At 44.4% G+C, this 26,693-nt stretch overlaps 2 protein-coding genes across 6 annotated transcripts in view; one reads left to right on the top strand and one right to left on the bottom strand.

Annotated features, from left to right (window-relative positions):
* Positions 1–15,044: 15,044 nt before the first annotated feature.
* On the bottom strand, positions 15,045–26,670 carry SMIM19 (small integral membrane protein 19). Of its 4 annotated transcripts, none has more exons than XM_003902704.5 (4): positions 26,600–26,670; positions 21,467–21,604; positions 19,281–19,405; positions 15,045–15,496 (listed from the first exon to the last, which is right to left on the bottom strand). In XM_003902704.5, the coding sequence occupies exons 2-4, from the start codon at positions 21,598–21,600 to the stop codon at positions 15,432–15,434; spliced, it is 324 nt and encodes a 107-aa protein (XP_003902753.1). In that variant the 5' UTR covers positions 21,601–21,604; positions 26,600–26,670; the 3' UTR covers positions 15,045–15,431. The 4 variants fall into 4 exon arrangements, with proteins under 4 accessions (XP_003902753.1, XP_003902752.1, XP_009211242.1 ...); XM_003902703.5 differs by lacking the exon at positions 26,600–26,670 and adding an exon at positions 26,077–26,207; XM_009212978.4 differs by lacking the exon at positions 26,600–26,670 and adding an exon at positions 25,626–25,984.
* Positions 25,837–26,693, top strand: part of SLC20A2 (solute carrier family 20 member 2) — a 126,380-nt gene continuing 125,523 nt past the window's right edge. The window contains exon 1 of one of the 2 annotated variants that reach the window (XM_009212982.4): positions 25,837–25,921. The gene's annotated coding sequence lies outside the window, so the exon portion shown is untranslated. Of the gene's footprint in view, positions 25,922–26,074; positions 26,245–26,693 lie in introns of those variants that run through there. The other variant, XM_009212980.4, reaches the window with a different exon arrangement.

The following is a 26,693-nucleotide window of genomic DNA, read 5'->3' as shown; positions in this document are numbered from 1 at the left end:
AATGTCTGTGGCTTCACTCCTGCAGTCAACGAGACAATTAACACACCAGAAGGAAGAAACTCCGAACACATCTGAACATCTGAAGGAACAAGCTCCAGACACACCTTCTTTAAGAACTGTAACACTCACCACAAGAGTCTGCGGCTTCATTCTTGAAGTCAGCAAGACCAAGAACCCACTGGAAGGAACCAATTCTGGACACATTTTGGCAACCACAAAGGGACTATTGACTATCACCAAGCGGTGAGTACCACCAGACCCCTTTCGCTTGCTATTCTGTCCTATTTTTCCTTAGAATTTGGAAGCTAAATACTGGGCACCTGTTGGCCAGTTAAAAGCAACTAGTGTAGTCAGGAGTTGGGAGCATTGGTTTTCCTGGAACCAGCTTCTGCTTTTCCTGTACTTCTGAGCTGAGCCTAGGGTCAACAGAGAGGAAAGCCATTCAGCTCCAGGGTCCCAACAGCAAGTTGGTTGACCCTGAGGCCATGAGTGGAACTCTCAAAGTCACGTTGCCCAAGTGAGACTCGCCCATCTATCCTATCTATCCTGACCCTTGCCTCCTGGGTCCTAATGCCTGTCAGACAAACTTCCTATTGCTTCTCTTCTCCGAGGCTAGTCCTGCTTCTAAAAACCACTGTCCCTGTCTCTGGGGCTTTTCTAGTTTCTTCTATAAGAATGATTTCTAGTATAAACTCCAGGACTCTCTTGCCTTCTTTAGGCACCCAGGCTCCTCACTGATCAGAAAGACATAATTTTTGCCCAAAGCCCCGTTGGCGGGGGGACAATCTTCTCTGGAATTTTAGGATCCCTCCTCAGACAAGCAGGCCTAACAAAAGCTATTCCTGAAGCTAGGATATGGGGAGATTCATAAATTGTATCCTTCCTATACATATAAGTGAGGACAAAAGGCATCACCCTTCCAACTCTGGAGATCTCTTCCTTCCCTCAGGGTATGGCCCTCCACTTCATTTTTGGGACATAACATCTTTATAGGACACGGGTAAAGTCCCAATACTAACAGGAGAACGCTTAGGACTCTAACACGTTTTTGAGAATGCATTTGGTAAGGGCCACTAAATCCGATTTTTCTTGGTCCTCCTTGTGGTCTAGGAGGACAGGCAAGGGTGCAGGTTTTCAAGAATGCGTCAGTAAGGATCACTAAATCCGACATTCCTTGGTCCTCCTTGTGGTCTAGGAGGAAAACTAGTGTTTCTGCTGCTGCGTCAGTGAGTGCAACTATTCTGATCAGCAGGGTCCAGGGACTGTAGCGGGTTCTTGGGCAAGGGGTGTTTCTGCTGCCGCGTCAGTCGGTGCAACTATTCCAATCAGCAGGATCCGGGGACTGTTGCATGTTCTTGGGCAGGGAGAGAAACAAGCAAACCAAAATTGCAGGTGGTTTTGTCTTTCAGATGGGAAACACTCAGGCATCAACAAGCACACCCTTGAAATGCATCCTAAGCCATTGGGACAAATTTGACCTGCAAACCCTGAAAAAGAGGTGGCTCATTTTTTTCTGCACTGTGGCCTGGCCCCAATATTCTCTCTCTGATGGGGAAAAATGGCCACCTGAGGGAAGTACAAATTACAATGCTATCCTGCAGTTTGACATTTTCTGTAAGAGGGAAGGCAAATGGAGTGAAATACCTTATGTCCAAGCTTTCTTTTCATTGAAGGACAATCCACAACTTTGCAAAGCTTGCAATTTACATCCCACAGGAGGACCTCTCAGCTTACCCCCATAACTTAGTCTCCCTATAGCTCCCCTTTCTATTAATAAGCCTCCTCTAATCTCCCCCACCCAGAAGGAAACGAGCAAAGAAATCTCCAAAGGACCACAAAAAACCCCAGGTTATCAGTTTTGTCCCCTTCAAGCTGTAGGGGGAGGGGAATTTGGCCCAACTCGGGTACATGTCCCCTTCTCCCTCTCTGATTTAAAGCAGATCAAGGCAGATCTGGGGAAGCTTTCAGATAATCCTGATAGGTATATGGATGTCCTACAGGGTCTAGGGCAAACCTTCAATCACACTAGGAGAGATGTCATGCTATTGTTAGATCAAACCCTGGCCGTTAATGAAAGGGCAGCCCAAGAGTTTGGAAATACCTGGTATCTTAGTCAAGTAAATGATAGAATGATAACCAAAGAAAGGCACAAATTCCCTACCAGTCAGAAAGGCGTCTCCAGTATGGATCCCCACTTGGACCTCGACTCAGATCATAGGGACCAGAGTCACAAATATCTGTTGACCTGTGTTCTAGAAGGACTAAGGAGAATTAGGAAAAAGCCCATGAATTATTCAATGATGTCCACCATAACTCAGGGAAATGAAGAAAATCCTTCTGCCTTCCTCTAGCAGCCATGGGAGGCCTTAAGAAAATATACTCCCCTGTCACCTGAATCACTTGAGAGTCAGTTGATTTTTCTTTTTTGAGATGGAGTCTTGCTCTGTTGGCCAGGCTGGAGTTCAATGGTGCGATCTCGGCCCACTGCAAGCTCTGCCTTCTGGGTTCATGCCATCTCCTGCCTCAGCCTCCCAATTAGCTGGAACTGCCGCCACACCCGGCTAATTGTTTTTTTGTATTTTTGGTAGAGACGGGGTTTCACCATGTTAGCCAGGATGGTTTCGATCTCCTGAGCTCGTGATCCGCCCACCTTGGCCTCCCAAAGTGCTGGGATTAAAGGCACGAGCCACTACGCCTGGCTGAGGGTCAAGTGATTCTGAAAGATAAGTTTGTTACCCTTTCAGCTGCAGATACCAGGAGAAAGCTCCAAAGGCGAGTCCTGGGCCCTGAACAAAATCTGGAGGCCTTATTAAACCTGGCTACCTTGGTGTTCTATAATAGGAACAGGCCCAAAAGGAAAAGCAAGATCAGAGAAAGGCCATAGCCTTAGTCATGGCCCTCAGACAAACAAACCTTGGTGATTCAGAGAGGACACAAAATGGAGCAGGCCAATCACCCGGTAGGGCTTGTTATCAGTGTGGTTTACAAGGACACTTTAAAAAGATTGTCCAGCGAGAAACAAGCCTCCCCTCGTCCATGTCTACTATGCTGAGGCAATCACTGGAAGGCACACTGCCCCAGAATGCAATGGTTTTCTAGGCCAGAAGCCCCCAACCAGATGATCCAACAACAGGACTGAGGGAGCCAGGGGCAAGTGCCAGCTTATGTCATCAGCCTCACTGAGTCCCAGGTACGTTTAACCATTGAGGGCCAGGAAATTGACTTCCTCCTGGACACTGGCGCGGCCTTCTGAATGTTAATCTCCTGTACTGGATGACTGTCCTCAAGATCCGTTACCATCTGAGGAATCCTGGGACAGCCTGTAACCAGGTATTTCTCCCACCTCCTCAGTTGTAATTGGGAAACTTTGCTCTTTTCACATGCCTTTCTTGTCATGCCTGAAAGTCCCACACCCTTATTGGGGAGGGATATATTAGCCAAAGCTGGAGCTGTTATCTACATGAATATGGGGAACAAGTTACCCATTTCTTGTCTCCTACTTGAGGAGGGAATCAACCCTGAGGTCTGGGCATTGGAAGGACAATTTGGAAGGGCAAAAAATGCCCACCCAGTCCAAATCAGGCTAAAATACCCCACCACTTTTCCTTATCAAAGGCAATATCCCTTAAGGTCTGAAGCTCATAAAGGATTACAGGATATTGTTAAACATTTAAAAGTTCAAGGCTTAGTAAGGAAATGCAGCAGTTCCTGCAACACCCCAATTCTAGGAGTACAAAAACCAAACAGTCAGTGGAGACTAGTGCAAGATCTTAGACTCATCAATGAGGCAGTAATTCCTCTATATCCAGTTGTACCCAACCCCTATACCCTGCTCTCTCAAATACCAGAGGAAGCAGAATGGTTCACTGTTCTGGACCTCAAGGATGCCTTCTTCTGTATTCCCCTGCACTCTGACTTGCAGTTTCTCTTTGCCTTTGAGGATCCCACAGACCACACGTCCCAAATTACATGGTCTTTCTTGCCCCAAGGATTTAGGGATAGCCTTCATCTGTTTGGTCAGGCACTGACCCAAGATCTAGGCCACTTCTCAAGTCCAGGCACTCTGGTCTTTCAGTATGTGGATGATTTACTTTTGGCTACCAGTTTGGAAACCTCATGCCAGCAGGCTACTCTAGATCTCTTGAACTTTCTAGCTAATCAAGGGTACAAGGCGTCTAGGTCGAAGGCCCAGGTTTGCTTACAGCAGGTCAAATATCTAAGCCTAATCTTAGCCAGAGAAACCAGGGCCCTCAGCAAGGAACGAATACAGCCTATACTGACTTATCTTCACCCTAAGACATTAAAACAGTTGTGGGGGTTCCTTGGAATTACCAGCTTTTGCCGACTATGAATCCCAGGATACAATGAGATAGCCAGGCCCCTCTATACTCAAATCAAGGAGACTCAGAGGGCAAATACTCATCTAGTAGAATGGGAGCCAGGCACAGAAACAGCCTTCAAAACCTTAAAGCAGGCCCTAGTACAAGCTCCAGCTTTAAGCCTTCCCACAGGACAAAATTTCTCTTTATAACGTCACAGAGAGAGCAGGGATAGCTCTTGGAGTCCTTACTCAGACTTGTGGGACAACCCCACAACCAGTGGCATACCTACATAAGGAAGTTGATGTAGTAGCAAAAGGCTGGCCTCACTGTTTATGGGCAGTGGCAGTGGTGACCGTCTTAGTGTCAGAGGCTATCAAAATAATACATGGAAAGGATCTCACTGTCTGGACTACTCATGATGTAAATGGCATACTAGGTGCCAAAGGAAGTTTATGGCTATCAGACAACGGCCTACTTAGATACCAGGTGCTACTCCTTGAGGGACTGGTGCTTCAAATACGTACATGCATGGCCCTCAACCCTGCCACTTTTCTCCCAGAGGATGGGGAACCAATCGAGCATGACTGTCAACAAATTATAGTCCAGACTTATGTCAACTGAGATGATCTCTTAGAAGTCCCCTTAGCTAATCCTGACCTTAACCTATACAGTGATGGAAGTTCATTTGTGGAGAATGGGATAGAAGGGCAGATTATGCCATAGTTAGTGATGTAACCGTACTTGAAAGTAAGCCTCTTCCCGCAGGGACCAACGCCCAGTTAGCAGAACTAGTGGCAACTACCCAAGCCTTAGAACTGGGAAAGGGAAAAAGAATAAATGTGTATACAGATAGCAAGTATGCTTATCTAATTCTACATGTCCATGCTGCAATATGGAAAGAAAGGGAGTTCCTAACCTCTGGGGGAACCCCCATTAAATACCACAATGAAATTATGGAGTTATTGCACACAGTGCAAAAACCCAAGGAAGTGGCAGTGTTACACTGCCAAAGCCATCGGAAAGGTGAAGGAGAATAGGCAGAAGGAAACTGTCAGGCAGATGCTGAGGCCAAAATTGCTGCCAGGTGGAACCTTCCATTAGAAATACCTATGGAAGGACCCTTGGTATGGAACAACCCCCTCTAAGAGATTAAGCCCCAGTATTCCCCAACTGAAACAGAATAGGGACTTTCACGGGGGCATAGTTTTCTCACCTCGGGGTGGTTAATGACAGAAGAAGGAAAGGTACTTATACCCAAAGCCAGCCAGTGGAAAATGCTTAAAACCCTCCACCAAACTTTTCATATGAGTATTGAAAACACTCATCAAATGGCCAAATTCCTATTTACAGGGCCAAGTCTCTTCCGTACTATTTGACAGGTAGTCAAACCCTGTGAGGTGTTCCAAAGGAATAATCCCTTGGTCCATCATAAGGCCCCTGGGGGAACAAAGAATAGGTCACTATCCTGGAGAGCACTGGCAGTTAGACTTCACCCATTTGCCTAAGTCAAAGGGATTTCAATATTTGTTGGTCTGTGCTGATACTTTTACAAATTGGGTAGAAGCTTTCCCCTGCCAGACAGAGAAGGCTCAGGAAGTGATTAAAGTCCTAATTCATGAAATAATTCCTAGATTTGGGCTTCCCCAAAGCTTACAGAGGGACAATGGTCTGACTTTTAAAGCCATGATAACTCAGGGAATGTCCAGGATGCTAGGGATACAATATCACCTTCACTGTGCCTGGAGGCCACAATCCTCAGGGAGGGTTGAGAAGGCAAATGAAACACTCGAGAGACATTTAAGGAAACTAACACAAGAAGCTCATCTCCCATGGCCTACTATTTTGCCCATGGCCTTGTTGAGAATTCAAAATTCTCCTCACTTATCTTCACCCTCACAAAATAGGGCTCAGTACATATGAAATGCTGTGTGGACGACCTTTTCTCACAAATAACCTCCTACTTGATCAGGAATCAGCCAACCTTGTCAAAGATATAACTTCTTTGGCAAAATATCAACAAAACCTTAAAAACCTACCTGAAGGATGTCACAGAGAAAAAGGAATAGAGTTGTTTCAACCAGGAGATATAGTGTTGGTCAAATCTCTCCCCTCTACCTCCCCATCTATGGACTTTTTGTGGGAAGGACCATACTCAGTAATCCTCTCTACCCCCACTGCAGTTAAGGTGTCAGGAGTGGAATCTTGGATTCACCATACCCGAGTCAAATTTTGGACACCCCTGAGGAACCTGTGGGACCGTCAGCTCAGGAGTCCCAAGATCAGCCAGACCAGCCTCGATACACCCGCGAACCATTGGAGGACTTCATCTCCTATTTCGGAAGGAAACATCCCAGACTAAAGAGGCTCCTACCACTGATCCTGAAGAAAAACCCCATCCTCCTTAAAAAAGATAAGTGAAAACCTACATAATCTTTATCTTTAACACCTTTCCTTGCCCCTTTAATGGAATCCTTTTACTATTTCATCATATTATTAAGCAGCATACTAACCATACTCTTTGCGACAGGACTATATACTGTAGCTCCTGCCAGGATGAAAATGAAATAGAACGCAGGGAGCCACTCAGTATGCTCCCAACACCCCTTTCCAGCCACTCACCAGAGCTACCTTGGCAAGTACTCTAGCAGTATGGGAAAATGAAAACAACAAATTCACACACCTTTTTAACATACACAACCAGTTCTGTCTTCCCAGCCAAGGTATATTCTTCTTATGTGGAACGTCAACTTATATCTGCCTCCCCACTAACTGGACAGGCATCTGCACCTTAGTCTTTCTAAGTCCCAACATTAACATTGTCCCAGGAAATCAGACCCTATCAGTACCCCTCAAAGCTCAAGTCCGTCAGCACAGAGCCATACAACTAATACCCCTACTTATACGGTTAGGAATGGCTACTACTACAGGAACCAGAATAGCCAGTTTGTCTACTTCATTATCCTACTACCCACACACTCTCAAAGGATTTCTCAGACAGTTTGTAAGAAATAATGAAATCTATCCTTACTCTACAATCCCAAATAGACTTTTTGGGAGCAGTGACTCTCCAAAACCACCGAGGTCTAGACCTCCTCACTGCTGAGAAAGGAGGACTCAAGGATAGTACGAGATGCCGCCTGGTGTTTACGGGAAAAGGCTTCTGAAATCAGATGCCTTTCAAACTCTTATACCAACCTCTGGAGTTGGGACACATGGCTTCTCCCCTTTCTAGGTCCCATGGCAGCCATCTTGCTATTACTTGCCTTCAGGCCCCGTATTTTTAACCTGTTTGTCAAATTTGTTTCCTCTAGGATCAAGGCCATCAAGTTACAGATGGTTTTACAAATGGAACCCCAAATGAGCTCAACTAACAGCTTCTACCAAGGACCCCTGGACCAACCCGCTGGCCCTTTCACTGGCCTAGAGAGTTCCCCTCTGGAGGACACTACAACTGCAGGGCTCCTTCTTTGCCCCTATCCAGCAGGAAGTAGCTAGAGCAGTCATCACCCAATTCCCAACAGCAGTTGGGGTGTCCTGTTTAGAGGGGCTTTGAAAGGTGAAGCCAGCTGGGCTTATGGGTCAGGTGGGGACTTGGAGAACTTTTCTGTCTAGCTAAAGGATTGTAAACATGCCAGTCAGCACTCTGTGTCTAGCTAAAGGTTTGTAAATGCACCAATCAGCACTCTGTAAAATGGACCAATCAGCAGGATGTGGGTGGGGCCAAATAAAGGAATAAAAGCTGGCCACCTGAGCCAGCAGGAGCAACCTGCTCGGGTCCCCTTCCATGCTGTGGAAACTTTGTTCTTTCGTTCTTCACAATAAATGTTGCTGCTGCTCATTCTTTGGGTCTGTACTACCTTTAAGAGCTGTAACACTCACTGTGGAGGTCTGCAACTTCACTCCTGAAGTCAGTGAGACCACGAACCCACCAGAAGGAAGAAACTCCAGACACATCTGAACATCTGAAGGAACAAACTCCGGACACACCATCTTTAAGAACTGTAACACTCACCACGAGGGTCCGCGGCTTCATTCTTGAAGCCAATGAGACCAAGAACCCACCAGAAGGAACCAATTCTGGACACATTCTGTCTTCCTGTCTCAAGGGGATAAGACAATAGAGTTGACAGCCCTGTTTTAAATGGATTCAAAACTGTAAAATCACCTTTTTTTGAGAAGGAGTTTTGCTCTTGTGGCCCAGGCTGGAGTGCAATGGGGCGATCTTGGCTCACCACAACCTCTGCCTCCCAGGTTCAAGTGATCCTCCTGCCTTAGCCTCCAGAGTAGCTGGGATTACAGGCCTGCGCCACCAAGCCCAGTTAATTTTGTATTTTTAGTACAGAGGGAGTTTTTCCGTGTTGGTCAGGCTGGTCTCAAACTCTAGACCTTAGGGGATCCTCCCATCTCAACCTCCCAAAGTGCTGGGATTACAGGCGTGAGCCACTGTGCCCGGCCAGAATCACTTTTTTTTTTTTTTTTTTTTAGGAGTTCCAGTGCATTTAATAATTTTGATGGGGAACAGTTGACACTCTGATTGCTAATGTTTAAGATGATAGAGGAGGGCCAGGCGTGGTGGCTCACACCTATAATCCCAGCACCTTGGGAGGCTGGGGTAGGTGGATCACCTGAGATCAATGGAGACCAGCCTGACCAACATGGTGAAACCCCATCTCTAGTAAAAATGTAAAAAAGGGTGTGGTGGCGCACATCTGTAATCCCAGCTACACAGGAGACTAAGGCAGGAGAATGGCGTGAACCCAGGAGGCAGAGGTTGCAGTAAACCGAGATTGCGGCTGCACTCCAGGCTGAGCAACAAGAGTGAAACTCTGTCTTGGGGCAGGAGGAGAAAAAAACAAAAAAAGATGATAGAGGAGAGCAGAATTGGAAGTGGTGGCCAGACAAGAAGGCGAAGTTAATTGCTTACATGATGTGATTTCAGAAGCCATAAACACTTTCTTATCTCTAAAAATTACCACTGCTCTCTAATGTCTAAAAACTTCCTTTCCCTCCTATTGAAACCTCTCTCTGTTAAAATGCAGACCAAACACCCTGTAAGTGTAATGCTTTGACTGTTGTCAGTCATCCAGACTTTTGTGGAAGTGTGTTTTAGATTCCTTTCTGGAAGTAGATTTTGATAGGGAACAGGAGGATATTAGATACTATGGGACTAAGTAGAGAATAAAGAAGCGTAAGCTTGTCTAAGACACCTTAGACACCTCGCCTGTTTTTCAGTTTCACTGATGATTGGTATGAGAGGAAAAACAAAACCTGGTTAAATAAGAAATGGATGCATAAATGCTTTTTCTATAAATTAACAAACTTCAAGCTTATAGAAAAAGTTATTCCAGTGCAAGAAACTCCTATATGCTTTTGATCCCCACTTGGTAAAAGCCCCACTTGCTCCATCTGTGTCTCTCCTCATCTGTTCACTCATATGCCTGTAGTTTGCTGAGAACTGACTTTCCATCCGCTGTCACTTCTCTTCAGGCCAAATAGTTTCCTTTAGTATTTCTTGTAGAAAAGATCTGCTGCTGATAAATCCTTTCAATGATCATTTATCTGAAAGTATTTCGTTTCTCTAAACATATATGTAATAGCTGCTTTAAAGTTCTTATCTGTTGGCTGGGCACGGTAGGTAGCACATGTGCCTGTAATGCTAGCACTTTGGGAGGCTGAGGTGGGCAGATGGCTTGAGTCCAGGAGTTCGAGATCAGCCTGGGCAACATGGCAAAACTCCGTCTCTACTAAAAATACAAAAAATTAGCTCAGCATGGTGGTGTGTGACTGTAGTCCCAGCTACTCAAGAGGTAGAGTTGGGAGGATCGCCAGAGCCCGGGAGGTCAAGGCTGCAGTGAGTTGTGATTGTGCCACTGCACCCCAGCCTGGGTGACGGAGTGAGACCCTGACTCAAAAAAATAAAAAAATCAATACAAATTAAACAAAGTTATTTTCTGCCAATCCAATATCTGGGTAATTTTGAAGTCAGTTTCCATTGACTGCTTTTTCTCGGCTACGGACTGCATCGTCACATTTTTTTCTCTTTGACTATAGTCTCATTTTCCTGTTCTTTCTGTTCTCATTTGCCTGTTCTTCTCAAATTCCTGTAATTTTTTTTATTACATATTGGACATTGTGAATGATACAAAGTCTCTAGATTCTGTTATCTTTCTCTGAAAAGTGCTGATTTTTGTTCTAGCAAGCAAAATTAATTTGGCAAGACTTGAATGGCAATTCCTGTGGTGGCAGCAGCTGAAAACTGCTCAGTTCTTTTAGCTTTTTTTTTTTTTGAGATAGACTTTTGCTCTGTTGCCCAGGCTGCTGGAGTGCGGTGGCACAATCTCATCTCACTGCAACCTCAGCTTCTTTCGCCTTTTTAGCCATTTGCTTCCTGCTAGGCTCCTGAGAGACTACAGACCATAGTTCAAGGATCAGCCAAAAACTTGCCCAAATTTACATGCAGTTCTTCTGTGGTTCACTTCTTTCTGGGATGTCCTGTCCCTGTCATCTCTCCAGAGCCCTGAGTTCTGTCCTCAGAGACCGTGGCTTTCTGCCTGTGTTCCCCCATAGTCCTGAGCTGTGGACTGGGAAATGCCTTCAGGCAAAAAACTGTAGAAATGAGAATCTCAACCGGTGCCCTTCTCTTAAAGGTCATCTTCCTTCTGGTTTGTTTGTCTACATAGAGTTACTTCCAAATAGTTGTTGGCGGCGGGGGGGGGTTGTTCCATTATGTTTTTCGAGATAGAGTCACTCTCTAATGCCCAGGCTGGAGTGTAGCGGTGCGATCTCGGCTCACTGCAACCTCTGCCTCCCGGGTGCAAGCAATTCTCCTGTCTTGGCATCCTGAGTAGCTGGGACTCCAGGCGTGTGATTTTTGTATTAGTAGAGATGGGGTTTCACCATATTGGCCAGGCTGGTCTCGAACCCCTGACCTCGTGATCCACCTACCTTGGCCTCCCAAAGTGCTGGGATTACAGGCGTGAGCCACTGCACCCAGCCCAAATAGTTGTTTTCTAAATATTTTGTCCTGAACTTATTGTCACTATCTCCAAGAGTTAGTCTGACACAATTACTCTGCCGTTACCAGAAGTGGAGACTACACTTTTAAAAAACACACATAAAAAAATCACCTCTATAAACTATTACAAGTAAATTAATTAATTCAACAAGTAGTTATTGAGCATTTACTTTGGGCTAGTTACTATGCCAATATTAGGTGCTAGAAATCCTTTCAGATATAAAGAATTATATAGAACTAAAGTCAACTTGAATGGGCCTGGTTCTTTAAACTTCAAAATAAAGATGTTATTCAGAGACATTACAATCCCTTCTCCCTACCCACTAAATGAATACCATGTACATTTACTTGTTTTCTCATAGACATTTTACACTTACATGGTTCATTTTCTCAAGAAATTCTGATTGCTGAGCCCAAAAGCATTTGCAGTTACCACCACCAAATCAGCTGTAGTTAAACATTCTCAATTTCCTTTGACTAGTTTGAAATTTGTCAAAATATATATTCATAAAAACCCCAGAGATAGAGCCACTGTTTCCTAACAGTGAGACCTCTGTCACTTCTCCATTTGGAAGAAAAGAAATTCTGGAGCTAGAAAGATCACCCTGAAGGAGGTGAAAGCACAGTGCTCCTTCAGCATCAAAACCGGCACCAGGGAGGGGCCTCCCCTTTCATTTACCCCACCTTCCAATCTGGATTGTGGAATGTTACTAACCTCCACAAATGGTCTTAGTTTTTTACTATATCTAAATAAAATAAAGGTAAGGCTGGACGCAGTGGCTCATACCTATAATCTCACTTTGGGAGGCCGAGGTGGGTGGATTACCTGAGGTCAGGAATTCGAGACCAGCCTGGCCAACATGATGAAACCCCATTTCTATGAAAACTATACCAATTAGCCCAGTGTGGTGGCACATGCCAGTAATCCTAGCTACTCGGGAGGCTGAAGCAGGAGAATCACTTGAACCCAGGAGGCAGAGGTTGCAGTGAGCTGAGATGGCGCCACTGCACTCCAGCCTGGATGACAGAGTAAGACTCCGTCTCAAATAAAATAAAATAAAATAAAATAAAATAAAATAAAAGTAGCGGTTTCATTAGTATAAGGTCCAATGCTGAATGCCACTTATTTTGTTAGAGGTCAAAGAAAGTTTGCATGTCTGTTGTGATGTGTAGGGTTCACCACTTTAGTTCTGAGTTCCTCATTCCCATTCTTAAATCCTCATTCAAGACCTGTCTCACTCACAGGCTTATGGGAGGATAAAGAGGGATGTAAATGGGAGAGGTGGGACATTTTTCCTGCTTTATAGCTTTGTCTAAGTTTGGCTTTGGCTTCATTAAGGAGCCAAGTGGGAAGTACAGGAGCACCAGCCCCCACCCTCTGGTCCTCACTATTGTGAACATGTTGGAGGTTAGCTCAGTGCCCTTCCTATTTCTATTAGTTTTCTGGCACCTCTTATTCTAGTTCTGCTATTAGAATAGCCTATGGAAGAGGATCACATAGAGCAAGCACAGGGGAAACACTCTAGAACCAACCATTGAATGAATTACTTGGCTCTATACAATGTTCTTTTGTTCCTTCTCCATTTTCTAGGTTAAATTTATTCTTATATCATCTTAACATCTGAAACTACTTTTATTACTATTTTATCTTACTTTTAGTGAACACTTAAAATACTTCTGATGTTACAGCAGTTTTACCATAAACCTTGCATGTCGTTTTCCGATGAATCATGAGTAACTCAACCAGACACAGCGTGAGGTCAACAGCAAACATCTGTGCCCTTGGAGACGGCCTTCTCCCCTTCACGCAGCTGGCTGGCATCAGCTAAATAGCCAGTTATTTAACACACTCAAGCTGAGCACCAGGGCAGACTGACCAGTGCTTACTGCTGAATATCTTATGCATTAAAAAGGGAAGATGAAACCAGAAGAAGAATACAAGGGTTAATTACTAGCTTATTAGTCGTTCCATTTTCCTTCCAAAGAAAACAGTTCCGTTGAGTCTCAGGTGGATGTTGGGTAGAAGCCGGACAGCCAGACCGCGCCGCTTTGAAGTGTGGTTGCAGGGCTTGCACTCTCCCCAGTTCAGCTGTTGAAGCAGGGAAGAGACTTCAAAGCCAGCTTGCTGTTGTTCCTGCCAGTGGGGTGTGCGCAATTCCCATCGGTTTGCTTTAAGGAAAAAACGGAGAGGAATTCATCTCTCACTTGCCAGGGTTTGATGCTCATCAAACGATCTACTAGTTTGTAGTTATGACCATCTCTATCTAGTGGACACAAAGAAAACAATTCATTTCATTGTGTGACTTATATTTATTTATGTACATTAATTTTACAAATCTGATAGCCAGTTTGTGTAATTTGTCGAGATTGTGCCACATGTCAGTGACAAGTAAACCACTCCTACTGCTGATTAAATTCGCTCATGGAAATATACAGTAGTTCTCCTAGGCAAAGGCAAGTTTAGAAGATTGTCCCCTTGCTGCTTTGCTACTACAACCCATAATTACAACTGTTTACAATCTTTTAGTCAGATTTAAATTTGATATATAGGCAGTGCGCTCAAACTCCTTTGTGAGTTAAGAATTATTCTATTTGGTCAGTTCACTTTGTACAATACATTTTTGAACAACACATTTTTAAAAGTAAGTGTAATTTCCCTGAATGATTTTATTTCATCTAAACCTTAATTTTCATGTAAAATGTATATTTTATTTCACAATAAGGGGAAAAGAAAATAATACTTGAAGTCATTATTCACTTTTTTTTTTTTTTTTTTTTTTTTCTGAGACGAAGTCTTGCTCTGTCGCCTAGGCTGGAATGCAGTGGCATGATCTCAGCTCACTGCAACCTCCACCTCTCAGATTCACGCAATTCTGCCTCAGCCTCCCGAGTGGCTGGGATTATAGGCGCAAGCCACCACACCCTTCTAATTTTGTATTTTTAGTAGAGATGGGGTTTAACCATGTTGGCCAGGCTGGTCTCCAACTCCTGACTTCGTGATCCTCCCATCTTGGCCTCCCAAAGTGCTGGGATTTCAGGCATGAGCCACCGGGCCCAGCCAACTAATTCTTATAATTGAAAATAGCTCTAGTTCAAAAATGGATTCTTTTGACTTACGTGGACAATTAAACTTCCCCACTACTACCCAGTCAGTTTTTATTTAAATAAATATGAAAAATTAGGTAAAAACATTTCATTGTATAGTACAGAACAAGAAAAAGAGATGAAGCTCTTTGGGAAAGCTTGGCATGCCAAGTAACCAGACGGCAACATTCGCCAGTGGTAGTACTATTACCGCACAGTCGCCAACACCAACATAGAGGCATCCATTTATTCAACAGCAGGGGCCCAGTATGGCCTAAAGTAGAGCTACCTGGTGGAAATGAAACTGGGGGATAAAAAACAAACTCGCTCCTGGGAGCATAATGAGGAAAAAATCTAGTTACAGAAAGCTTTTAAAATTAGCACAGGAGAATGCATCATGATGTAGAAAGGACAGTCTACAATACAAGTTCTGAAGAAGCAAAGGTCATTAATTAAAGAGCTGTTAACAGCATATTCAGGAGGCTGAGCAGAGATCGTGCCACTGCACTCCAGCCTGGGTGACAGACTGTCTCCAAAAAAAAAAAAAAAGAGCTGTTAACAATAAATTAATGTTATTGATCTGATCTGATACTTATCACTCACAGAATACAATCAAACAGGAAGTTATTCCAATGGTTGCATTTTTATTTTTTAATATTGTAAATGGTATAAACTCCAGGATTCCCGCTTCCCAAGATGTGTTTTTATTTCTCACTGATTGTATCCTGAAGGAATCACAGGTCTTTGCAAGGTCAAGTCACCATCGCTGGTTACATATATCCTGGATATGTGCAGGTTCCCTGTGTCAAGGCCTTTTGAGCCACTTGTATTTACCTAACAATGACTTGGAGATGCAATTTAAAAAAGCAAAACAATGCACAAAACAATTGGGGAAAAGTCACAAGTAAAACAATTTTATGCAGACAGAAATGTTTTTAAAGCTGTTCACGATTTAGTAGAAAGAATCAGGAGCTTGCAACAATTACTTCTGTTGCTCATTTTCTGAGGCTTCATTCCAATGAGAGCTGCACACTGTCAGCTTGGTTTTGTGGCTGCTGATAGTCGTACTTTCTTGCTATTCACAAAAACAAGAAAAAGAAGAGATAAAATTAATAAAACTGCAAAATGATTACTACTTAATATCATTAAATTACAGTCAAGTCATGATTCTTAATAAAGAAATAGTTTTGTCTGTTTCAGAGATAGAGTCTCCCTCTGATGCCCAGGCTGTGGTGCAGTGGCACAAACACAGCTCACTGCAGCTTCAACCTATTGGGCTCAAGCAATCCTCCCACCTCAGCTTCCCAGGTAGCTGAGACCACAGACAGACACCACCACACCCGGCTAATTTTTTATTTTTTTGCAGAGATGGGGTCTCGCCATGTTGTCCAGACTGGTCTTGAACTCCTGGCCTCAAGGGATCCTCTCGCCTCGGCCTCTTAAAGTGCTGGGATTACAGATACGAGCCACTGCACCTGGCTAAGTAATTAGTCTAGAATTAAAACAATTTTGTTTCTTTGGAAAAGATGTATTACACTTCATGATCCTCTAATTTCTCAACACTGCTGATGCCCATTTTTATACGTTTATTATTATTCATGTATCAGGATTATTCAGAGCTTTAAAATATAAACATTAAGCTATTAAAACTTCAAAATTATATTAATTTTTGAGACAGTGTCTCACTCTGTCACCAAGGATGGAGTGCAGTGGCACAATCATGGCTCACTGCTGCTTTGACCTCCCAGGCTCAAACAATCCTGCCACCTCAGCCTCCCAAGTAGCTGAGACTACTGGCTAACGTCACCACGCCCAGCTAATTTTTTGTATTTTTAGTAGAGACAGGGTTTCACCATGTTGCCCAGACTGGTCTTGAACTCCTGGGCTCAAACGATCATTCTGCCTTGGCCTCCCAAAGTGCTGGGATTACAGGTGTGAGCCATCATGCCTGATCTAAGCTATTAAAATTAATGTTTTGTAATTTCTTCCTTTATTACCTGTCATTTCCATCTTAAAGTTAATAATAATGCTTTTGTCCACACCATAAGGAATTTGACTATATTTTAACTTATAAATCTAACAGGCTTATTGTTGATTAAACATATAATATCTTCAATATAAACTAGAAGAAAAAATAGATATGCAATTCTGTCTTCTTTTTGTACTTCTAAGAAATGTTTATTGAAGAAAAACTGTCTTAACCTGAAACTAGAGAAAATACAGGGCTAAAAATCTTTGTGTCATCCACTGCTTAGCTTTAAAACTTTCAATCTCTTCTGAGTTCTTGTTTTTTTGAGACGGAGTCTCACTCTGTTGCCCAGGCTGGAGCACAGTGCACAATCTGGGCTCACTGCAAGCTCTGCCTCCTGGGTTCACGCCATTCTCCCGCCTCAGCCTCCCGAGTAGCTGGGACTACAGGTGCCCGCCACCCTGCCCTGCTCATTTTTTGTATTTTTAGTACAGATGAGTTTTCACTGTGTTAGCCAGGATGGTCTTGATCTCCTGACCTCGTGATCCACCCGCCTTGGCCTCCCAAAGTGCTGAGATTACAGGGGTGAGCCACCGCGCCTGGCCACTCTCTTCTAAGTTTTTCACTAGCCAATAAGGAGATATTATTTGTTTATGCTACTCAGGGTAGATTCAGATTTTTGTAGCCCAAAGCGTACAACTTCAGGAGTCTTCTATTTAAAAAAAGAATTCTGTTGCCTGTTTCTTCTGGAAGCACCAGATTCTGTCAGGACAAGATACATCACGAGCACTAAAGACCCTTTATGCTGGGATTCATTAAATGTGCAAATCCACACATGTGCTCACTGCTTATAAGCATAATGGCTCCCAAAGATGTCCACATCTTGTCCCATAATCTGTGCCTATGTTACCTCACAGGACAAAAGGGACTCTGAAGATGTGATTAAGGTAGGGACCTTGGCATGGGGAGATGACTCTGGATTATCTGCCCAATATAATCAGATGGGCCCTTAAAATTACAGAGTTTTTTTCCTGCCTAAGTTCTGAGAGAAGGAGATGTGGACATGAAATAGTCAGAAAGATGCAATGCTTTGCAGATGGAGGAAGGAACTGTGACCCAAGGAGTGTGGATGGTCCTGAGAAGCTGGAGGAAGCAAAGACAGGGATTTTCCTTAGAGGCTCTAGAATAACAGAACCATGCAGGCACCCTGAAGTTAGCACAGTACAGCTGCTGTGGAGCTTCTAACCCACACAACTGTAAGACAACATGTTTGTGTGGTTTAAGCCACTACATTTGTGGTAATTCGTTACAGCAGCAATTAGCACAGAAAACTAATACACCTTGCAAACAGAAATTCGGATCAATTTTATTTTATATCATTCCCATCAAAAAAGAAATAAACTGTGGGTTTATAATGTATCTGCTGTGTTACTGAGCATATTACTGACAGTGGATAACTTGTTTTGCGTATGTGTCAATAAAAACTTAGTTCTTTACTTAGAATTTTTCATACAGAGCTCCTGGCTCTGTATTTTTTTTTTTTTTTTTTTTTTTTTTTTGTGAGATGAAGTTTCACTCTTGTTCCCCAGCCTAGAGTGTAATGGCGTGATCTCTGCTCACTGCAACCTCTGCCTCCTGGGTTCAAGCGATTCTCCTGCCTCAGCCTCCTGAGTAGTTGGGATTACAGGTGCCCACCACCACGTCCAGCTAATTTTTGTACTTTTAGTAAAGACAGGGTTTCACCACGTTGGCTAGCTGGTCTCGAACTCCTGACCTCAAGTGATCCGCCTGTCTCAGCCTCCCAAAGTGCTAGGATTACAGGCATGAGCCACCACACCTGGTCCCAGGCTCTGTACTTTTTTTTTTTTTTTTTTTTTCTTTAGCAATACTTATGTTTCTTTAAAAGAATTTTTTTAATGTGGTAAAATACACATAACATAAACTTTACCGCTTTAACCATTTTTAAGTATACAGTTCAGTGGTATTTCATGTACTCGCATTGCTGTGACCATCACCATCTATCCACAGAACTCTTCTCATCATCCCCAACTGAACTCTGGACCCATTAAACTCCCTATTCCCCTCTTCTGCAGCCCCTGGCAACCACCATTCTACTTTGTATCTCTATGATTTGCCTCATGTAAGTGAAATAATCCAATATTTGTTCTGTTGTGACTGACTTATTTCACTTAGTATACCATCTTCGAGGTTCATCCACGTGTAGCATGTCAGAATGGACTTCCTTTTTTTTCTTTTTTTGAGACGGAGTCTTGCTCTGTCCCCCAGGCTAGAGTCCAGTGGCGTGATCTCAGGTCACTGCAACCTCCGCCTCCTGGGTTCAAGCGATTCTCCTGCCTCAGCCTCCCAAGTAGCTGGGATTACAGGCACCCACCAATGCACCCAGCTAATTTTTGTATTTTTGGTAGAGACGGGGTTTCGCCATCTTGGCCAGCCTGGTCTTGAACTCCTGACCTTGTGATTCACCTACCTCAGTCTCCCAAAGTGCTGAGATTGTAGGTGTGAGCCACCGCTCCCAGCCAGAATGTCCTTCCTTTTAAGGGCTGAATAACATTCTATTGTATGCACCACACTTTGTTTATTCATTCATCTGCTGAGGACATGTGGGTGATTTCCACCTTTTGACTATAGTGAATAATGCTGCTATGTTGAATTAAGTTATATGCCTTATTTTGAGCCAGTATCACATGCAAATGGCATAAAATACAAAAGGAACAAAGGATAAGTATCTGAAAAACATATTAAACATCTGAAAAAAGTACTAAGTTTTCATTACTTACGATTTCTAATAACATTTTGCTAAATGAACTCAATTCCAGAAAATCTATTTTAAACATGCATACGTGTATCTTTCAGCACAGAATACACTTACAAATGGAATACATTTCCAGTTGTTGTCTCAAACGAATCTTGCTTATTGTGTCATAAAAGTTGGGCTCTGACAAAGTTTCCTCTGTAGGTGGCACGCTGAATATCCTCATAATTCTCCTTTTGTTCCTAAACACAAAATCCATGCAGTTTTGTATTAATGTCTATAGAGTTGTAATATGCTTATAATCCTGGTCATCAGAAGCTGTGGCAAAAGGACTTAAATGACAACAAGCCCATTTTACTTTCTATTTTGTCTTTTAGAGCTGCTTCCTTGGCTCAAAGTATTATTTCTTTCATTAAAAAGTATGAGGCTGTAAGTGAGAAAAGTAAGTAGCTGAACACATCCAATTAACACAACAAAGTGAAGTTCCTCCATTGTGATTCTCCTCAATCCCCAAAAGCCAAATATCCTATGAGAAAATCACAAACAAGAAAACAGCTGATTTTTCCTTCCTTTCCCGTCATCCAGATAAAGCTAAATGACTGAGCTGGAGAATAAATTGAATGTGAGCAGACCTTAATTTTAGAAAGTAATGAATAAACATATTTCTTAAATACAATAGCATGGCCTTAGTGGAGACATCTTTTTAAAATTAAGAAGAGTGCCTCCGCTTTTAAAAGAAACATGGGGAGGCGGTGGTGGCTTAGAGGAAAGTGGTCACCTGCCAGGTCATCAGTGATGGTCAGGGAGCCTCCTCTCACCACCCCTAGAGTTCATGAGCCAACAGGCCAGCTGCTCCAGGAGGGTTCAGCTGAGGTCTGGGTACAAGTGGGGGCTCTGAATGATTCCTCAGGCCAAACTTAAATTATTTCTGGATTACTAATTACCTTGAACTCTCGAATGCCTTTTTACCTTGGGAGAGGATACCTGTAAAGTATGTGTCTGCAGAAGTATCCCAATGTAACACTGCTCTTCCTCTTTTTAAAGCATCCCCGCACCTCCCCCTTTTTACTGTACTTCTGGGAAAGGAGCCAGGGAATGTGGAAAAGCAGTTAAATTAAGCTACAACATCTGGAATTAAGGCAGGAAATATTCATTGAAGATTTACACTATACAGCACACCAGGGACCCAAAGGTAAAAGACAAAAAAGACATGTTGTAGAAAGGACAAACAAGTAATCAGATAAGACTAACGCTGTTTAATAAGTGCTATCATACAGTCATGCACAAAAAACAAGGAAAAGCTTATACTGGTTGAAGGGAGATTTGCTGAATACATAGGAGTCAGTGTTTCTGCATTCAGGGACCTAAGCCAAAACAATGTGCTCAATGAAGGGTGACAATGAACCCAGGCTGGATGATAAAATTGGGCTATAATAGAAATTACAGAATTGAGAGTTTAGTGCAGCTGGCCTGGGGGCTAAGAGTGGTACTTAACTCTCTATTTCTTAAAGCAATGGGTTTTTTTTGTTTTTGTGATGGAGTCTTACTTTGTTGCCCAGGCTGGAGTGCAGTGGCACAATCTTGGCTCACTGCATCCTCCTCCCAGGTTCAAGTGATGCTCCTGCCTCGGCCTCCTGAGTAGCTGGCATTACAGGATCGCGCTATCACGCCCAGCTAATTTTTGTATTTTTAGTAGAGACGGGGTTTCACCATGTTGGCCAGGCTGGTCTTGAACTCCTGATCTCAGGAGATCCACCTGCCTCAGCCTCCCAAAGTGCTGGGATTACCGGTGTGAGTCACCATGTCTGGTCAGCAATGGGGTTTTCAGAGCCAAACCTTGGCCACCAATGCTTGAGACCAGAGTGGACAGTGTCTGTCAGCACTAGAACAAAAATTATAATGAAATTTATTTTATTTATTTATTTTTTGAGATGGAGTCTCGCTCTGTCACCAGGCTGGAGTGCAGTGGTGCGATCTCGGCTCACGGCAACCTCCAACTCCCTGGTTCAAGTGATTCTCCTGCCTCAGCCTCCCAAGTAGCTGGGATTACAGGCACGTGCCACCACGTCCAGCTACTTTTTGTATTTTTAGTAGAGACAGGGTTTCACCATGTTGTCCAGGATTGTCTCAATTTCCTGACCTCGTGATCCACCCATCTTGGCCTCCCAAAGTGCTGGGATTACAGGTGTGAGCCACTGCGCCCAGCCTGATGCAATTACTTTTACGTATTCATTTCATATTTCTTAAACTTGCAAAACTTGTAAATGCACAGTTTTTATCTACCCTGAGAAACAAAAATTTACCTTTTGGCATACATGAAGAGACCGAAGCTAACAAGGATAACTATCAAGTAAACATTGGTGGCTTCATTCCAGGCTTCGTGAACAGTATAATCAATAGAACCATCGTCACCCATCACTCCATAACCCCCAGCCATGGGGCTGTAAGAGAGAAAAGAAAGTAGGGTTTCTTTTAATTAATGATGGTAGCACTGTCTGGAGAAGGGTTGGCAAACATATGGCCTACTGGCCAAATCCGGTCCACTGCCTGTTTGTGTGTGGCCCATGAGCCAAGAATGGGATTTACATTTCTAAGTGGCACATTTTAAATGGTGCAGTTGGCCCTCTCTGACAGTTCTGCATCCGCATAATCAACTGTGAAAGGAAAATATTTGCAAAAACAATACAAATTTTAAAAAATACATTATACCAACTATTAACATAGCATTTACATTGTACTAGGTATTATAAGTGCTTAGAGATGATTTAAAGTACACAGAGGATGTGCTTAGGTTATATGCAAATACTATGCCATTTTATATCGGGACTTGGCCATCTATGGATTTTGATATCTGAGGTGTCCTGGCACCAATCTCCCGAATACCAAGGACTGCACCTACACAACACTGATTTTGTTTCAAAGTCCACAAAACCTAAAATATTTACAATCTGGCCCCTTAAGAAACTTGGGATAAAAAATAATATTACTAAAAGGACTGAGCTTGAAATGTTATTGCAGCTTCCAAATTGTAACACCCAGAGGAAAGTAACAGAATACTTTAAAACAGAGACTTCGCTGGTGCCTGTAATCCCAGCACTCTGGGAGGCCGAGGTGGGCGATCACCTGAGGTCAGGAGTTCAAGACCAGCCTGGCTATCATGGTGAAACCCTGTTTCTACTAAAAATACAAAAAATTAGCTGGGCATGATGGCAGGTGCCTGTATTTCCAGTTACCCGGGAGGATGAGGCAGAAGAATCGCTTGAACCTGGGAAGCGGAGGTTGCAGTGAGCCAAGGTCAGGCCACTGCACTGCAGCCTGGGTGACAGAGTGGGACTCTATTCAAAAAAACAAAAACAAAAAACACAGAGACTCAACACCTGGCTGTGCTGCTACAAAAGTGTTGCACAGCAGCCTAGCAAGGATGTGACAGCCAGAACACGGCTCTCTCACCCCCCATGCCTCCCATACTGGGAAAGGTTTGGAGCTTTATCTAGCTTTGGCCTGCTGGACAAATTTGGTTGAAAGAAGCTATGGGATGAAAAGATACATTTTGCTATTGACACAGCTGTGACATCTACCCTAGGAAATGCATTCTTTGGACATTCCCACAGAAAGTTAGAGTGGTCACAGCAAGTGCATCAAACAGCAAGTAAAAGTAATGACTTCTTCTTTGTGTTAGAGAAGTTCACTGAATTTTTCCTTAAAGAGAAAGTTCCTCCCTTGTGTTGGGACATAAAAGGTAAGGCTAAGTAAAATGACCTAATACGTAAAGAAAATCCAGAAGTGTTGTTTTAGGCACTCTATATACAGGAAAAAAATGGACAAATATAGGTGATAGCTGCACTGTAGTTTCTGAGAATCAGTCATTTTCTAATACCAAGAAAAAGAGTCTAAAAAGTTTTCGGTGACTTTTTCTACGCTGCCTACAATAATGAAGGCATTGCAAAAATTCTTCCACTAAAATGTCTTGCAGGAGTCCATGCTGAAAGCCTCCGAAGAGTTCATTAGTGTAGATTTGGCCAGCTAGTTAATATATATGTACTGAGGGCAGCGTTCTTTCTTCTAGCTTGCCTCTATATAAGAAGAATGCAGTTTCATTAAGAACAGAGAGGTCTGTTCCTAAGCCACGTGGCATGTTTTTGCCTTTCTGACAACTTGTCTTTGTCAGAAGTTTGGGGACATACTGTACTCCTTTAGAATAAAGTGAGTATCATGAACAGCCATTTAACTTCAACTCTTCACACTGAAGGCAGGAGTGATTTCACTAAAATAACTATGGGTGTCTGCTGAATATAAAGATTGGTCTCGTGAAAATTAGCCAGGAACAATAAAAACAGAACTTAAATTGTAAACATTTGTAGATGCACTATCTAAATATTATTTAAACACTAGACTATACCCAATTCCTAGATACTGAAGACTGGCTGTGGATTTTTTTTTGAGTGAGAGGTACAGAGGTATTTGGCATATTGACAGTTTGAATTCTTATTCCTCAAAACTAAATTCCAGAGTTCCTCTGAATGTAACTTTATGGTTTATAGTAAGTAATCAGCCTACTTTAGACATGGAAACTTTTGGAAGCCCAGACACTATAACTGTCTGTATAATTTATGGAATCTCAAACTTCGTTGGTGCCAAAGTGTAAAATAGCAACCACCACCACCGTGTTTGGCAAAAAAAAGATGACTTTATGTGTCTTGATTTGAGATGCTGCAGAAGCCCCAGGACAATTATGCAGCAAGGGAGGCAGCTTTCAGGATTGAGAGTTATTAACAAATTAGGCAAGAAACGGGGAGCCATACAGCACTAGCCACTAGAACATTTCATGAGTGTCATTTATCTGACAAATTACAAAATGTTTCCTATTTTCTAATGACAAAATGGATCAGAATCAGGTTAATTTCTTGCTTTAATTTTTTGCAAGATGTTGTTAATGTGCCACATGGAATGTATATACATGTACCACAGTAAATGGTATATTCCTACTCAAAGCGCTACTTCCTCCTGCCCCAAATATGCAGGTCTTTAATTACACTTAGGAAAAAATTTCTAATTACTGCTGACACAGAACGGTAAAATTAAACGTGAATTATAAAACCTATATTATACAACATGATTGGTATGTCATGAGGTCACTCTTCTGTGCTTCCAGGGACATGCACTTGAGTTATTTTTAGGAGTGTAGTTGTGAAAGATTTGCAGAGGGGAGGCCTTTCCCTCCCAGTCCTCAATCATGATCAATGGCATGACTTTGTAAGGCTGCCAGGAGTGCAGAGTGCTCTGGTCCTGAGTCACAGTACAGACCCACAGCCCACATGCAGCCTGAACTATGACCCCGTCCCCTCCTTCTCGGCATGCCACAGTGTAACCAAGTGTACACACATACACCTGTTGCGTGCTTACTGCGTACCACCACAGCCTTCCTCTGGAATCTAAAGCAAGATACCTTTTTTCACATTTTCCTGTAATGTAATGCTTGAACTATTTCAGTAAGGAGAGGCTAGGATGGGCTGAATTAAGTTCCAAGTAAACATGTGTATCTAAAGTTGCCAATATATGACAACTAGGAGTTGGTTTTAGGTTGCCAAACTTTCAGGATGAGAACTACGTTTTCTTTTCTTTCTTTTCTTTTTTTTTTTTAAAAAAACAGGGTCGCGCTCTGCCACCCAGGCTGGAGGGCAGTGGTGCGATCTCGGCTCACTGCAGCCTCCACCTCCCGGAATAGAGGGATTCTCCTGCCTCAGCCTCCCAAGTAGTTGGGAATACAGGCAAGTGCCACCATGCCTGGGTAATTTTTTTGTTTGTTTTTTAAAGTCGGGGGAGTGGGGGGTCCTCTCACTATACTAACCAGGCTGGTTTCAAAACTCCTGAGCTCAGGCAATCTGCCCGCCTCAGCCTCCCAAAGGGCTGGATTACAGGCGTGAGCCACCATGCCCAGCCGAGAACTACTTTTTCTAGGGACTAGGTCACTGTATCATAGGCTTTAAAATCTGTGTCGTGATTTTGGGTTCCTCATGCCAAGTCTAGGTGGTTCTAAAACTGACCACCACTTGTCATCGTACATTCATGTTACCATTTTTGTCTCTCACTTAGAACTTTGTTATTTTGATACAAATTCACATTGGAACCACTTAGTTCCTAGAGTCCCTTACAACAAAATCCTCTGCATCAATAAATGGGATTTCTTTCTCTCATCCCTCTGAAACACTAAAGGCTTGGCATCCTGAAGCAGAAGAGTACATACAAGCCCACAGGCCTGCACCCAACATCGAGGAAAGCAATTCACAGGTGCTGGGCAGTCCACAGAGTCACTGAATCATCCCAACAACCCTGCTGGGCGGCACTAAAGCTCCATTTTACAGGAAAAGAAGCTGGGGTGGCGGCGGTGGTTATATAACTTGCCCAAAGCCACACGGGCCAGGGCGTGGAGGCGCGGGGCTGTTACACACACGACTCCCAAACCTGAACTCTTCCAGCCTTGGCCCCGATCCTGCGAGACCTGCTCCTTCCGGAAGAAAGTCAAGTGGAGCAGGGAGAAAATGTAATCCTCTCCCAGGAAGCGGCTCGGGTCCCGGGGCGGCCAGGCTCTAGGGACGTTTCCGCCGCCCGCAGGCTGCGCGTGATTCAGCCTCAACCCTCCCGCTGAGCCCCCGCCGCCCTGGCAGATGGGCCGCCGCGACTGGGCCGTGTGCGCTTCCGGAAGCGGGCGACTGGCTGCTCCACGCGACGCCGAGGAGCTCCGCGCCTGGACCGGGCAGGTGCTCGGAGCTTCGGGGACCGCACGGGACCTGGGGCGGGCGGGCGGCGACCCCCCCTTACTCTCGCGTCCGGGGCGGGGCAGGCGGCGCGGGGCGGGGCCGGGTGACGCGGCCCCGCCGGGGACTGGGAGGCGCGGGGACGCGGGGCCACTCACGCTGCCAGCTCCGGAGGCGGCACGCGGCCAGCGCTGCTCCGCTCCGGGGCTCTTTCCCCCGGAGTCGGGGCCGGGCGCGCGGGAACCGGTTACCGAGCGGACCTGGACGCCCTCTGCCTTCGTCATTTCCTGCCGGCCGATCGGTTTCCGGATGAAACGAGGAGCCAGGTCTTTTTTTTTTTTTTTTTTTTTTCCCCCCCCCTCCCTTTCCCCTTTTCAGTTTTTTGAGCCGGAGAGACGCAGCTGCGGTCCCCGTGCCGCCCCCGGGCGCGTGAGTGGAGCCGGGCTCCTTTCCCCTCCCCCGCCGCGACCCCCGCCCGGGCTGCGCGCACCGCCCCCCGCAAGCCCCCGGCCCGGACTCCCGGGTTCCCGCGGGTGGGGGCCGGGCTGGCGGGCGCCGGCGGGGCTAGAGGCGGCGGCGGGTTGCGTCCCACGCGCCTGCTGGCCCACGTGGACCTGGCCGTCGCTTGCCGTGCGGCGCCTTTGCGAAAACTCGACGGAAGTGTCAGGGACCCGGGATTACCTGCGAATGCCGGGCGCCTCCCGCTCCGCTGTGCGCGCGTGGGGCGGGACTCGGAGGGGGAGGGGTCGTGTATGTTGTCCCACCTGGCGCGATG

Source organism: Papio anubis, chromosome 8 (genome assembly GCF_008728515.1).
Source record: "Papio anubis isolate 15944 chromosome 8, Panubis1.0, whole genome shotgun sequence".
In the NCBI taxonomy this organism is placed as follows: Eukaryota; Metazoa; Chordata; class Mammalia; order Primates; family Cercopithecidae; genus Papio; species Papio anubis.
Note: the sequence above shows the minus strand (reverse complement) of the source record. Positions and strands in the feature narration are given on the sequence as shown.